The sequence below is a fragment of the Chaetodon auriga genome, chromosome 2 (assembly GCF_051107435.1).
Source record: "Chaetodon auriga isolate fChaAug3 chromosome 2, fChaAug3.hap1, whole genome shotgun sequence".
Taxonomy (NCBI): domain Eukaryota; kingdom Metazoa; phylum Chordata; class Actinopteri; order Chaetodontiformes; family Chaetodontidae; genus Chaetodon; species Chaetodon auriga.
The window spans coordinates 6,932,501-6,947,269 of NC_135075.1; the positions used below are offsets into that span (position 1 = coordinate 6,932,501).

The window sequence follows — 14,769 nt, forward strand, 5'->3', positions numbered from 1 at the left end:
TGCAAAAAGCGCATGCACAATCATTGTTTGCAGTTTGGATGCAGTTGTAAACGACCAACTTTCGCAGCTCGCAGGCAGCAGAAAGCAAACTGAGGCTGTCAGTCAGTCAACGCACCAAAGCCAGGCGACACCTTGTTTATCTGTGACTCATTTTTGTTCTCGTTAAAATTGTGCGTAAGACTGTCAGCCTCGGTCCTAATTGACTTACGGAGATTTCATTGATGACCCCCCACCCCCCACCCCACCCCACCCCCCTGCCCCCCCGGTCCCCTCCCTCCTTTTCTGTGCTTTATATCTCACACAATAACAAGAACTTTGTAAAACATGCAAAGCCCCTAAAATCTCCTGCACGCGACCTGGGCTCGTGCGCGGCGCTGGAGCCAGGCAGGTGCAAGGGGCGCGAGGACCTCTGCAACTCGGGGCTCGTGCTCCCCAGAGTGCACACGCACACAAAAAGAAGAGAAAGAGAAAAAAAAAAAAAAAAAAAAAAAAAAAAAAAACCCGAGATGTGAATTCGCAGTCTGACTGAATTAATAACATTTGTTTCAGTGTTTAAAATCAGCAGAGCAAAGATATGAGGGCTCGAAATATCCACGTTTGGCACCGAATGGACGTCCACGGAAACAACAACTTGGTTCAGTATGAATAACGAATAACCTCAAGATATCTGACTCATGAAACAAATCTCGCTTTTTAAAGTTTGTCCAGCACCGTCATCGTCTGGTTCTTTGACAACAGCATTATTAATTGGACGTGATTATTTGATTATCTGGTCGATTTATATGAGGTTCATATTTTAGCTGAAACATGTCGGCAACTGTCTACTGACTCTTAAAGTAATTAAGCTATGCAAACACAACTCAGCATTTCTGACTTTTAAAATCAGTTGTTCCTTAGAATATAACAGTTGAGAATTATGACAGTGAGGTCTGTGTGATCCGTCTTTCAGACCCGACCCAGATTCGTTATCAGTCAGGTTGAAAGCAGATGGTCCAATAACTTAAATTAAAAAAAAAAAAAAAAAAAAAAAAAAAAAAAGTTTACAAATGTTACAATTACAATTTTGCTTTCGGCAATGTCAGGAAATAATTTGTTGAACTGACAACCACAAATGTATTCCTCTTCTTCTTCTTCTTCTTCTTCTTATTATTATTATTATTATTATTATTATTATTATTATTATTATTATTATTATTATTACAGAGACAGGTTATCTCTACCAATAAATCAAATTCACAACATTATAGCCGAATTTTATATTTGTTTGTACTTGCACTTGTGTTGTTAATCAATTTTCTGCATGTTCTGCACGAGACTCCCCGTGCGTGTGTGCGTGCGTGCGTGCGTGCACGGATTTCGTCAGGAACGATATTATATGCACACTGCATTAGATGCCAGGGCCCTTCTCCTTCTGATTATTACCAGGGGTAATATTTCATCGGCACCACGCAATCTTTGTTCTCTGTGAAGATAATAAATGGCCTAATCGTTATCAGCAAACTGCTGGGGGTGTCAGCACCGACCGAGGCTGGAAGCGGGGTCCAAAGTGCTGCTGAATAAATTGGTGTTCCTTATCTCTCACTCCCAGATTATCGCCGCCTTTTCAAACTTGCACAACAAATACATTCAATGCATCTAATGCATCATTTAGGGAGGGAGGGGGGATCCCGCAGGTTGATAGAGACAGATAGGCGCAGGGAATGAGAAATATTTACACGTTTTACGCGCTGCAGCGCTCCTGCCAATATGAGCTCTGTTTGGCTATAGAGGGAGTTTATTGGCCAGACTATTGGTGCACACACTTTACATATTAATACCAGCAATATTAAACATAGGCTACATCACTGAGGTGATTAGTCCCATTACTGTTCCAGGATGTACAGCCTCCTTTAGGCTACATTTACGCCACCCTTTGGAAAATCCCATATATTGAATGCTGCAGCTCATTTTGAGTTTTTACAAAATACGACAACACTGCCACACATTAAAAAACGTGCAGCAGGTGAAGATAAACATTTTTCAGTAGCCTCTGATTTTTATATTTTTAGGCTTTCCCTCGCCTGGATAACAGCAGAAAATACAGATAACGCGATAAGATCGGTTTCCAGCTATAATTGTACTTGTGAGAATGATTCCCTCCTAATAAACACATCTAAACATGATAAACATTATCTTCAGTTTCACAACAGGCTAAGCCGCTTAACACGCCCCGCAAGTTTTCTCTGATTCGCTTTTGTCTGGTCAGTGGGCCCACTCCTCTCAGAGCACGCGGGCCTCACATTAGGCCTGTGTTATCACAGCTAAAGAAATTGCTGTGGCAACTGCTTAACAGTGCGTTTGCTCTAGTTTAGGACGCAGAAGACCCACATTTTTTAATTGATGTCCAGCGAGAGCGGTTTAATTGAACGAATAACGAGCCGAGCACACCCCCCCCCCCCCCCCCCACCCCACCCCTCATTCACTTGCATGACTGACCTTTTTCCTTATGTCTCTAAAATGGAATCAGTAATTTCAACGCGCTGGGGAAAAAAATAATGCTGCAGGTCAAAAGTGAGAGGAAAAAAATGGTTGTATGTCCATAATGCAGTATTTATGAGTGACACTTGTGACAAAAAAGAGAACATTTTCCAATACACACAAACAGACACACACACACTCCCCTTTTAATACCGCGGCATCTCCACCGGCCCCGGTGCTCTGATGGTCTCCAAGACAACCGAGATAACGGTGCAGCAGTTTTCCATATCGGTCCCGGAGTCTATTATAGCTCGGGATTAGCTCTCTTTCCGAAAAGGTCATACACAAAGTCACCAAACCTGCTTTTTTCCAGCCCATGTGGCCCCCGCGTCAAGGCGCACTCATAAACATGCATGCGCAATTTCATTTGGTGCCATTATACTAATGGCACTGCGTATTTCCCTGCGCTAAGAAAACTAGTAATATCAATGAGAGCCTTCTGAGGAGATGGAAGAGCCCAGTGTCCTCAGCACAGAGGCTTCACACTGCAGGAGAGACGCAGCCAAGTCGCGCTGGAGGAAATGTGCTGTTATATAGCGACCCCTGGCGAGGAGAGGCTGCAGTAGCACCACAAGAGCAGTCCCCTGTGCGTGTGCCACATATATTTGCATGAATGACTCTGAGGGATTGAGCAAGTAAGAGACTGTCATAATCTAGCAGGTCAGAGTGGGAGGGAGACTGTTGCACAGCTGGAATGTTCCAGCTGGGATTCCCGGTGGCTGGACAGGAAGTTAGAGGAGCTCTGACAGGAAGCGTGTTCTCAGGGAGGGCCGGCATCGGGTGGAGAGAGAAAGAGGGTGATGTTTCCTGTTGGCTCCCTCCACATGTTTAGACGCCTTGCTTATTCTGTTCGCTCCCCCTTTCTCGGTTCACTTCGCACCCAACACCAGCACATACCAGTATGCAAATGCTTTTAGCAGCATCTGCCTGTGCTCACAGCATTAAATTCTAGGAATACTATTAGAGGACAGTGGTAAGCAGAGACAGTAGATCATGCATGCAGGCTAGGATTGTGTCACAGGATGCAGATGTCACCACATGAAGTGAAACTTCCTGCCCATCAAAGCAGTCAGTGCCAGTTTAATGGACTCACTTTCAGCAGCCCACAACACACAAGTGGAAATAAGGGAAGAAAATTCAAGAGGGAGAGATGGCAGAGGAGAGGAGGAGAGAGCAAGTGAGGAGGGAGATTGTAGGTGGAGATGTGATGGAGCGATATGTGGATTGCAAGAGGAAAAATCTCTTTGTCTCTCCTGAGCTCAGTGGACAATCAAAGTTTCCTATCAGCTCTGGAGTAGGGGAAATTGGCTGCCCTGGGAAGGAGAGGGCCACTCTCACAGCCAATGGGAAGTGCCCCTGTCACTCTAATCAGGTCCGATAGAGAAAGTAGGAAACGTGTGTGTGTGTCTGTGCACACGCTCAGACGGGAGTGCTTTTTAACAGAGCGCAGCTTTGTTTCACTCGCCTTCATGTGATCCAAGATGATACAAAGTGTGAAGTGGCGTTAGACCTTCATCTGCCGCTTATCCTCTGCACTGAGGACATATATGAGCCATGTGGGTGCATTTTTTGGCAAAACTTGCCCTGAGAGGCGTGACCATCAGTGCTTTGATGGAGCGCCATGTGGCAGAGATCACTGGGTCTTAGTGGGAGCTGTGGACAGTTGCACACAAGGGCGGCAAGGGAAGAGGATTACTGTCTCATCGATACAAATCCATACAGAGAGGGAGGTTGACATCAATATGCACACAGATATAAGCAGAGCACAGAGGCTTTGAGCAAAAGTGCACGTGATGTAAACATCTGCAAGAGAGGAGCCCGACTGAGGACTTTGATGCTCGCCTTTTCTGTGCCATCCATCTTTCCTGCTCTCCCTCTGTCCCCACCTCCTCCATGCCAGACAAGAATGTGTCTCTCTGCACCCGGGGCCCAATCCTCCGTTTGAAGTCCCATCTCCATCTTTTGCGCTACCTATGCTGTCCTTCCTTTCCTCCGCCTGTCTGACCGTCTCATCTGTCAGCCCTGCTCCTCCCCGCCTCCTGCAGCTGCATCGAGGGCCACAGACGCCTTCATTGTCCTCCTCTTCCTCACCCTCACGCTTCTGCACCCGGCCAGATCACACCTGCCACCTGCACAGGACGCAGGGCCCCGGGACCTCAGCCGCGGGGGCTTTCATCCATCCCTCACCTCGCCCTTCAGAACCTCTCATCCCGGCAGCCTGTCACTGAGGAATGGCCGGTGCAGAGGGCCAGGGCAGAGCGGGACACAGAGCGGCCGTTGTGAGGAACGTGTGTTTTAAGCAGAGCCAGAGGGAATCAGCGCAGGTGAGGTGTGTTTGAGGGCAAGTTCTGAGTTTAGATTCGAGTCATATTTCTTCTTTTCAATGACATCCTTTTATGGCCGGCAAGCAGGATTGACTGAATTGAATGAACGTCTGTCGAGAGGAACGTGGACCTGAGTGCGTGTGCGTGCATAATAACATGCTGACAGTGAGGGTGGTGGCTCTGTCTCAGTGATTTATGAGAGTGTGCTGTGAAGGGTCTTCTGAGCAGGATATTGTTCCCTGACTGGTGACTTCTGCCTCTGCGTGTGTGTGTGTATTTTAGAGCGAGAAAGATTAAGAGGGAGAGTACTGCAGGTGAGCCCTCAATGTAATCAATCACCACCACGTCACAAGACCCAGGGCTTGTGGATTCAACTGATACCTAGTTTGACTGCACTTTTTTTTCCCTACATATTCTTTTTTTTTTTCTGGCAGATAAAGAAAGAACACACTCTGTATCTTTACTATACTTCAGGAAAGGAAGATAATAATCAACTTCATGCCTGAGGGTGGCCCATGACAGCTCAACCACATGGCCCAACCAGTCCAGCACCCTGCACAAACCCCCCTCATCCACCTCAAACACACACACTCACACTCACACACACGGTTTGCCACATCAGGATACAGTGCTGCACATGAATTCCGGTTTAACAGTATTCTGCTCGGCTTACGCCAACAGATAAACCGCAGTTCTTCTGCAACCGGTAATCACATCCTGGGCCAGGGGACAGGTCTCGAACTGAAAAGACTGTAGGGCCAGTCAAGCAAACCCCAATGCCACACAAGGCGATGCCCTGTCAGTGACATAACAGCCAACTGGGGAAGCAAATGCATCAACAAACCTTTGTGTAATGACATAAGCCTTCAGGTCCAGCCATGTTCAGTGATGGAGGTCCAGCAGTACGATGCTGCAGAACAGCGTCGCTCTGACATAAAATTCAAAGACTTTGCAAAGGCTTCATGAAACTGAAGGGCTCAAATGTAGCCTATTTTAGATTAAGTTATGACTTTAGACCCTTCTCAGCCTCTTAGCCTTAAGAACAGGCTACCCTTAGGAGTGAAGAAAGTCTTTACTGAGGGAATAAAGCGATTTACTCCTGCTTATCCACAGATGATCATCACATTAATTAATCATGTGTGTGCTCTGAGAATGAAAAGCCAAACGTATTTGGTTAAATTTAAAACCAGAATCAAACTGTTTGACATCTGTTTTACCATAAATTATGCCGTCAGGAACAATAAAATATTATGCCAGACAAGTATGCAGTTTAAAAAACAAGCGTGCAGATTTTGTAAGAAGAGAGGAAGACACAAACATTGTGAGTGCACTGCAGCGAGTCAAGGCGAGCTGGTCAGACAGCCTTAGCTGAAGATAACCTGTAATTAAATATATCAGTCAGTAATCAGTTTTGATGCTCCAAGATCTTAGTAATTGAATATTTTAAAGTCATTTTATCTGTGCGATATTGTTGCTTAATATCTCCAGTGACAATTATCACAAAGGGGATGCTGCTGTTAGAGGTGGCGTCTTAGCATGCAAAAGGTGTGGTCCTCCTAACCTGTTCTTAATTTTGTGTATTGCTTCAGATTACATATTGGTCATCATGACCAGTGTTATATTGTACAGTCAATCCAAAGCCGTATGCTCAGCTCTGTTTCTGGAAAGCAACCACCCACTCTCAACCAACTCAACACTTTAGATGCTCTCTTTAAGTTTCATTTCAAAGACATTTGATAAATGGCTTAAACACAAACTTTATGTGTCTAGACTGTGAGTAGAGGCATAATTTTTATGTTAGCTTTGACAGAAGTCTGAAATATCATTTGTAGTCATTTGATACAGACAGACCTGGTCCAGAAATCCTGGTGACATTCATGTTCCGACTACAGCGGTGTCACTTTGACTCTCCATCACAGAGTTGATCTCAGGATGGGGAACAGGCCAGAGGGCTTAAGAATACTGATTAATGCAGGTTCTCTATTATTTTAAAGAACGTATGCTCAAGGCCAATGATTCATTCTAGAAAATCTCCCAAATCCACGAATTTTAAACGAGTTTTCAGTCCCCAAAGGAATCCTTCAGTCACGTCAGTCCAACATTCAAACTCACAGACTGACCTGATAGCATCAATACAGAGTGGCAAGCAGACGTGAGCTCAGTGGTTTGGTGTCGAGGTGGACGTGTGTGAGTGGCAGCAGTCCGCCTGCTGTGCTCTGCTGAGAGAATGAGACTCGGCGGCTCTCCGAACTCTCACTGCTCCAAATCTCCACTCAAGCCCAAACACTCTAACAAAAATGCCATTGTGTGGCCTTTCACCAGGACCGAGCATCAGTGCTAACAGACATTGTCTTTGCTTTCCCCCTGCTGTGTATTTTCAGAATGATTATTGTATGGCACATACAATATGTTAACATTATCATTGTGAGGGGAACGGGGCCTGTTATTATGGAGCAGGAAATGACCTGCCAGGACCCCTGGTGACCTCAGAGGGAAAGCGATGACCTCAGTCTGACCCTTATGTTTGTCCTGGGCTCCGACTGCGATGGAGGCAGGTCGGCTGCTCTGCCGACTGGGGAGGAGAGGGTGATAGGTGGGGTTACTGTGAAACAAGGAATGCAACAATGTGCTGGAAAGTCCCTCTGAGGTGCCAGATTTAAAAGGAGGCACCGGTCATAGTGCAAATGTAGCTGATTTTTATTTTGGGATGTTAGGATGCCATACTTTTATCTGTATGTCAGTATAATGGCACTGACTGGGTCAAAATGCAGGGCAGTTTTGCTGAAGTGGGGAAAAAAAACCCTCCAATATGGTGAAGTGGTGATTCTTGACAAAATTGCACCCTCTTTTGACGAACTATGGGAACTGCTTCTCGAAAACACGTCAGAAATAGGCATATCATCTTCGTCATCTAAAAAACATACTAAATGATCAGTTTCTCAAAACTTTATTTCAAATTTGACAGCTTTTCGTATCATTGCCCATTTCACAAACATCCGTGTCCCATCTCCCCTGTCTTTTCTCACACAATCTAATCTCATGTATTCACTAATCTCATGGTCAAAAAACACCACTTTAAAAAAAAAAAAAAAATCATAAAAAATGTAGAAAATATGACTGATGAACATCAAAAACAAGCATTTGGGATGACACAGAATCAGAGCTTCATATTCATTCGAACATAAATGTAAATCGGGGCGAGTAGAAAAAAGTTGGAAGTGCAAAAGAGATAAGATTGGAAAAGACTTAAGAACGAGAAGATTCAACCTTAGAACACGGCGTATGTGAGTAAAGACATGAGACCGAAAACACTCGGGCCCTTCAGCTACTCGTTTAAAAAAAAAAAAAATCCCACAACCATACATACTCAAAGGGAGGGGGATACAAAGTCCAGATGTGAATATGAGAATTAAGTGTCAAGTCTGCGCAAGGTGTGACAAAGTTTGAATGGAGCTCAACAAACTCAAAAACAGACCAACAAAAAAGCCAAAAGTCATGAGAGCTGAGCACACAGTGACCTCGAGTTTATCCCAAGGCACAGAGGCACAAGATGAACCCATCACTACCAGAAGATGAGACGCTAACAGTCCATGTCTGGGTTCAGGGATGGTTAAAAAAAGAAAAAAGCGGAAGCATTTGAGTCACATTTTATGTCATTCTCATACATACAAATAGTCGGCTGCGTGTTGTAGCTGGGGGGGTGGGGGGGTGGGGGGGGCGTGCGTGCATCTGTGTCTGTGTGCTCTTGTGGCAGGAGTAGTTTAGAGGGCATCCAGCAGACTGTCGATGCGGCTGACGAGCTCCTGTCTCTTGCTGGTCAGAGTCTTCTCGCTCTCGATGTAAGCCTCCTTCTTGACCTTGCCCGCCACCAGCCGCTCCGCCTCCTGGCAGGAGCGACACACCAGCTCCTTCACCTGGCCGTCCAGCTTCTGCACCTCCCCGACCTGAGAGCGCAGAGAGTGGAGTGAGCCTCACCTGCGCGTGCAGGTTAATCGGTGACAATTCAATCACGCGTAACTCACCTTATCGGCCAAGTCGGAGCCCTCGGCTTTGAGGCGGGCCTGCAGCGAGCTGATCTCGTTGGTGAGAGCGCGGTGGTCGGCCTCCAGAGTCTTCCGGCCGCTGTTGAGCGCCCCGGTGTCGCGGGACTGCTTGTAGCGGTTGACCACCTCGTCCATGTGTCGGTACAGACCCAGACGCTTGTTGACCAGAGTCAGCACCTGTTCCGTGATGGAGGCCACCTTCATACGTACCTCAGCCGCGGGGTCCTGTAGAAGAATGACGTAAAAACTGATTTAAAACACATGAAGTGGCAAGAACTGAACAAAGAGAGAAGCATGCAGAATATCTGCCAAAGGGAGGAAGGACAAATGAGGCAAACAGGAACCAGGCTCCCTTCATAGAAACACATGAATGCTGTCATACCTTTGTGATAGCAAAGTCCAGGCGGACATAGATGATGACAGTGAAGAAGAGGATGTAGAAGGCTCCTACGACCAAGAGAGGCTCCTGCAGCATCAGGATCTTATTGAAGTTATAATGAACCTGGTAATCACAAAGAGGTTTATCAGTTCAGATCTGAACACAGTACAACTCAAATTCACAGAATTGTGAGGTAAATCCAGTGAGGCTGAAGTCTTTCCCCATCACAGTCCATCCTTTTCGATCTATATTCAATTGAAAACAGTACAAAGACAAGATGTTTTAAAGCCTTGTTTTGTAAATATACTCTCATTCTAACTGTGTTGCATCAGCTTTTCTTTTACCAACACTCAGATCTCTGTCGTCGTATTTTGCTCTTCATAATGCACCACACACTTTTAATGGGTCTGGACTGCAGGCAGGCCAGCTGAGTACCCGCATACATACATGCACAGTGTGGCTTGACATTGTCTTGAAATAAGCAGGGACGTCCCTGAGAGAGACGTCATCTGGATAGCAGCATATGTTGTTCCAAAATCTGTATGTACCTTCCAGCACTAATGGTCCCTTCACAGATGTGCAAGTTACCCAAACCATGGGCACTAACACACCCCCATACAATCACAGATGCCGGCTTTTGAACTTGGTGCTGGTAACAATCTGGATGGTCCTTTTCATCTTTAGCCCGGAGGACACGACGCCCATCGTTTCCAAACAGCTTGAAATGTGGACTCATCGGACCACAGACCACTTTTCCACTTTGTGTTAGTCCATCTCAGATGAGCTCGGGCCCAGAGATGTCGGCGGCGTGTTTGAATATAAACATAAAAGGTCGGCGCAAAAGCATGTATCTGACTGAAAGGCTTTTTTCAATGTTTTCTTTCCTTTGGTATTTTATGCCTTTATGGCAGAGAGATGAGAGGAAATGAGGGGAGAGAAATGGTGAACGACACAGAACAAAGGTCCCCAGCCATGCTAGAGTCAGGAATGTGGGGGTCACTGGTCTGTGTCTTAACCTATAAGCCACAGGGGCGCCCTGGAAGAGATGCTCTGTCTCTAAACTGAAACATGACCTTCAGAGAGCTAAATAACCCTGTTTCTGATGCTGAAGCAATTACTGGATTCATTAGTTAGTTTCAAGACTAAATATTAATAAATTACAACTCGGTCAATGATGAATGAAGTCACACATGAAGTAACAACACAAAACCTTAAAGCTTCTCAAGTATCTAGACATTGCATGTTTTTCTTTGAATCTTAAGTAAGTATGGCAATGCATACATAACATTAACAGCACCGTCATATTCATAATATCCCACAAATGTACACATACTGGTAATTTAGCTACAGTGAGGCTTTCCTGAGCCTTGTTCCACAAAGCAAGTTTACCAATTTATCTGAACATCTTTGCTGAAAAACCTCAAGTCTGGAACAAGGACTAATGTTAAAAACAACAACAACAACAACAACCTGTTCCTGCTTTTATTCAGCAGACTCCAGAGAACTCAGTAAAGCTGCTTCTTAGAACACTTTGTTTGTCACATTTATGAAAGCTAGAAAAAAAAAAAAAAACTTACCACAACATCCTGAATGTGATGCTCCACCAGGTTGCTCTTGGTGGCAACCAGCACTGGTCGGCCAAACGTATCCAGATACGTGTAGTGCAGCTGGTTTGGCATGCGATCAATTTTGTAAGGTGTGTCCACGTGGATGTTTCTGATGGGACATGACAGGGAAAATATGAGAAATCAGCATCAAGCACTGCAAAAATCTCTTCTCATCACAACAAAGTGGAGATTTCCTTGCAAACACTGACCTGGCTCCCTCTGGCAGGATGATTTTCACAGTGAGGGAGTCAATGACCTGGTCGTCATACACATGGTCGACTAGTCTCATCTTCAGCGCATACTGGTCACCTAGACGATAAAAACATGTGACATGTTAGCAACACATAACAGGACGTGAAGGACGTGTCTAAATGAGAAGCCTGGGTTCACATCATGACGCCCCTGAGCAACACACTGGTTTGTTCTCAAATTTTCCCCTTCCTCTCAGCTTTGAGTGGTCCATCAGAACATGGGTAGGAATCCAAGTTTATCCAGTGTTTGGGTTAGTTAAGCTGCTACTCACTCACACACTTGCTTTGCACACACATTAAACACTGAGCTACACTACTCTTATAACAAGAACACAGTGGAGGACATCTAATGTTCTTTCTTCTCAGTACTGGTTGTTTATTCTAACAAGGAGACAAGCTTTGTTTAAGAAAAGCCTGCATGCAAAAAAACACGAGCCCAGGACTCCGCCTTTTAGTATCATCTTAGCTCGCTTGGAACCTCAGCAGAGGGATAACAAAAAAACGGGATGCAACAAACTGAAATGAACAGCTTGGCGGAAAGGAAGCTTTAGTGTTATCAGAAATCAACTCACCCAGGGTATAAAGGTACTCATAGCTGGGCAGATTGTAGCCAATGATGTAGTGCGTCTTCCATCCTCCGAACAAGGGGAAGCGAGGCCTGATCTCCACCTCCACAGAGTCATCCAGAACCTGCAGATGGGAGGTCGAGATGTTGCCAATCTCATCTCTGTAGTAGACGTCCTGGGCCGAGGCGGGAAGGATAGTCTGTTGAGGAGAACGCATACGTAGTCATTGTCATCACCATCACCTTAAAAGCAAAAACATGTCAGGCAACACTGGTTTGTGTACAAGAAAACACCTTGAAGGATTTGACAGACGAGATGCCGCTGTCTGACTGACGCTGATAATCGTAACGTGAAAAAGGCCCCTTCAGGACGGCTCCTGTGTGCCTCAAGTCGATGGTCTCTTCCACAGCAATGTTACCCCAGTGAGACACTTCAATGGTGCGAGTGATGCTGCTGATGGTGAGGAAGGGTGTGTTGTTTTCATAATGGATCTTCATCGTATCCTGGACAGCAGACAACAAGCAAAACACAGGATGCTTTAGCAACGTTCTAGCAGCTTCAATCGAAGCTCATCAGATCAGGTCAGAGCTGTACCTCGCTGAACGGAGCCACGTCGCGGAAGGGTCCGTACTCAATGATCTCATCGTTCTTGCTGGGGTTGCCCAGCTTGGTGTAGCTCTCCACAGTCTTGGAGGCCAGACGGACACGTGTGGTCTGGCTGCGGGTGGGGTAAGGGGAGTACAGGTAGTGGTTCCCCTGAAAGACCACCAGCTGGCGCTCGGCCTGAGTGACATGTGTGGGGAAAGGCTTCAGCACGTGGCTGAATGTCATCTCCACCTTCGCTTTCAGCTGAGCACCAGCTGCCAGACCTGAGGGCAGCTGCACTTTGTAAAACTGACCGCTATATGGGAACAGATGAGACATGACAGAGAGGGTCATGGGCGAGACACATTTACATGATGATGTTTATGCTGCTGCTGTGGGACAACAGCCCTGATCTTGTGTGTCCTGGGCTTAAGGTTAAAAATTCCATCATGAATGCCACTCAGACACAACTAATTGTTCAAATGCAACATTGATGTGGTGGGTTTCCATCAGTTTAGCTGTTTATACAGGTGTGACAGTCCTTTTAGATGACAATGTTAGAATCTGATCTCTCACCTTTGGCCTGGAATCAACGTCTGTTGGAGCTCAAGTGTGCCATCTTCCTCCTCATCACCCTTCACCTGAGGAAACATGGTGGTTTAGGCATTCTCTCTCATTTAAGCATTAAAACACTTACAAGCAAATAGCTGGCTGAGTGAAAGGTTTATAATGCAATGGATAATAGTTCCTTGAAGTGACCATGTATAACTTATTACTGTCCATAAACAGACTACTGAACCCGGCTCATTGGCAGTGGAGGGGGCAGGCCTGCGCAGTCACACGCGGAAGTGAGCTGCCCAGCGCATACGTGTCATTCAGTCACTGACAGAGCGTGCGCCGCTGCGGAAGTTAACGTCCTGTTACCCACATCCTTAGCAATTCTAAATGAATTTATCTAATCTTAGTCGAACTGTTCGGTACATTTGCGCTCACAGCAACTCAGCTGAGGCTAACACCTTGCACTGAGCAATGTACATCTTGAAATAGTAGCTACTCTTGGTTAACTGTGGCCGTTTGACTTCGGAGCTTGCAGAGCTCACTGCCCACAGGACCACACTGAACGACATCACGTAACCCTAGCTAATAGCTGTCAGTCCATGCATTCAATGAACACACTGTAGCATTATATAGTAGCATGCTATCAACCCGTGCACTACTACCCCCGTCAATTTAACAGAAAAATGCAACATCTGAAAGCAGCACACAGCCGATATATGTGTCGCCTAAGTTTACTATACAGTAGCTAACAAGCTAAAGCTAGCGAGCCGGTTCCATGCAGAGGTGCAGGCGTTGTTTCATTCACTCAAGTTCGTCTCACCGAAGCTCCGATGTACGCCAGGTGCGGGGCCAGGTCAGCCTCTACCGCTAACATGAAGCTCTGGACGGCAGAGTGTCCCTGGTTGGACAGCACGATCTCCGCGGTGATCTTGGCTAAATGAGTGCTCAAGTCCACTGTCCTCTTCACCTCCTCGTTGACTAAACCCTCCGCTGAAACCTCCCAGCTCAGAGCAGCCAGAAGGAGCAAGCAAGCGGCCAGCAGTGGCGACTTCCGAGTCATGGCTAAATAAATTAAAGAACACTAATACTGGGATAACAGCTGAAAGATTTGGGGGAAATGTAGAGCAGCAAAGAAAGGCCGCCGTGCCGCTCTACATCAGAAAGGATGACGCTTCATTCAGTCCGACGTGATGGCGTCACGGCGCGCTCTTTACAACGCGCTGTGCGTCGGATGTGACTGAAATCTGACACACACAGAAAAACAATAATGTATGGTGGTTTTTCAAACGGTGAAACGTTTTACCTCTGAATTTAGGGCCTTGACTCTGACTATGAAATGTCTGTGACAGTGACCTTTTCTGCCTTGCTGATAGCACCCGTGTCACTTTGAAGTTAATTGAAGATTTAAGAGTCCCTGGTCCCAATCTCTGTTTAATACGACATACTATACACACGTGGTATGCGGTTTTTTTGCGATCACGGACAGGCCGAAATAGCTCAGTTGGGAGAGCGTTAGACTGAAGATCTAAAGGTCCCTGGTTCGATCCCGGGTTTCGGCAGTCGGGTGTGACTGAAGTGTTTTGAGTCTGTCCATATATTGTGAATATATCGATTAACAAATAATGGCTTTGATAGATAACAAAGTTCACCGTCAGCCCATGAGGAAATAGCACATTGTTACTTTGGAGTTTATGGTATCAGTCAGACATAGTGATCCTGAGCGGAGCAGCTGGCATCACACCACTGAAGTAATGAGTGGTAATGAAAATTTATGTTAAAGGGAGTACAAAACAGAAACTTCATCTTTAGGTGGTGGGTTTGCATTTTATTTACAGCAAAAGATAATCATAATAAATGAAAATGTAAATGAAAGTTGATTTAGAAACTCAGTATTACAACACAATCTATACACAGGAGACAAACATAATTGGCTAGGTAA

At 45.8% G+C, this 14,769-nt stretch overlaps 1 protein-coding gene and 1 non-coding gene across 2 annotated transcripts; one reads left to right on the forward strand and one right to left on the reverse strand.

Annotated features, from left to right (window-relative positions):
• Nucleotides 1–7,772: 7,772 nt before the first annotated feature.
• On the reverse strand, nt 7,773–14,005 carry rpn1 (ribophorin I). The gene is made up of 10 exons (XM_076751507.1): nt 13,651–14,005; nt 12,849–12,913; nt 12,282–12,588; nt 11,981–12,190; nt 11,694–11,886; nt 11,080–11,179; nt 10,841–10,979; nt 9,267–9,386; nt 8,864–9,109; nt 7,773–8,785 (listed from the first exon to the last, which is right to left on the reverse strand). The coding sequence occupies exons 1-10, from the start codon at nt 13,888–13,890 to the stop codon at nt 8,603–8,605; spliced, it is 1,803 nt and encodes a 600-aa protein (XP_076607622.1). The 5' UTR covers nt 13,891–14,005; the 3' UTR covers nt 7,773–8,602.
• Nucleotides 14,006–14,316: 311 nt separating this feature from the next.
• trnaf-gaa (transfer RNA phenylalanine (anticodon GAA)) lies at nt 14,317–14,389 on the forward strand. The gene has a single exon. It is a non-coding gene; the product is annotated as a tRNA-Phe (tRNA).
• The last annotated feature ends 380 nt before the right edge of the window (nt 14,390–14,769 follow it).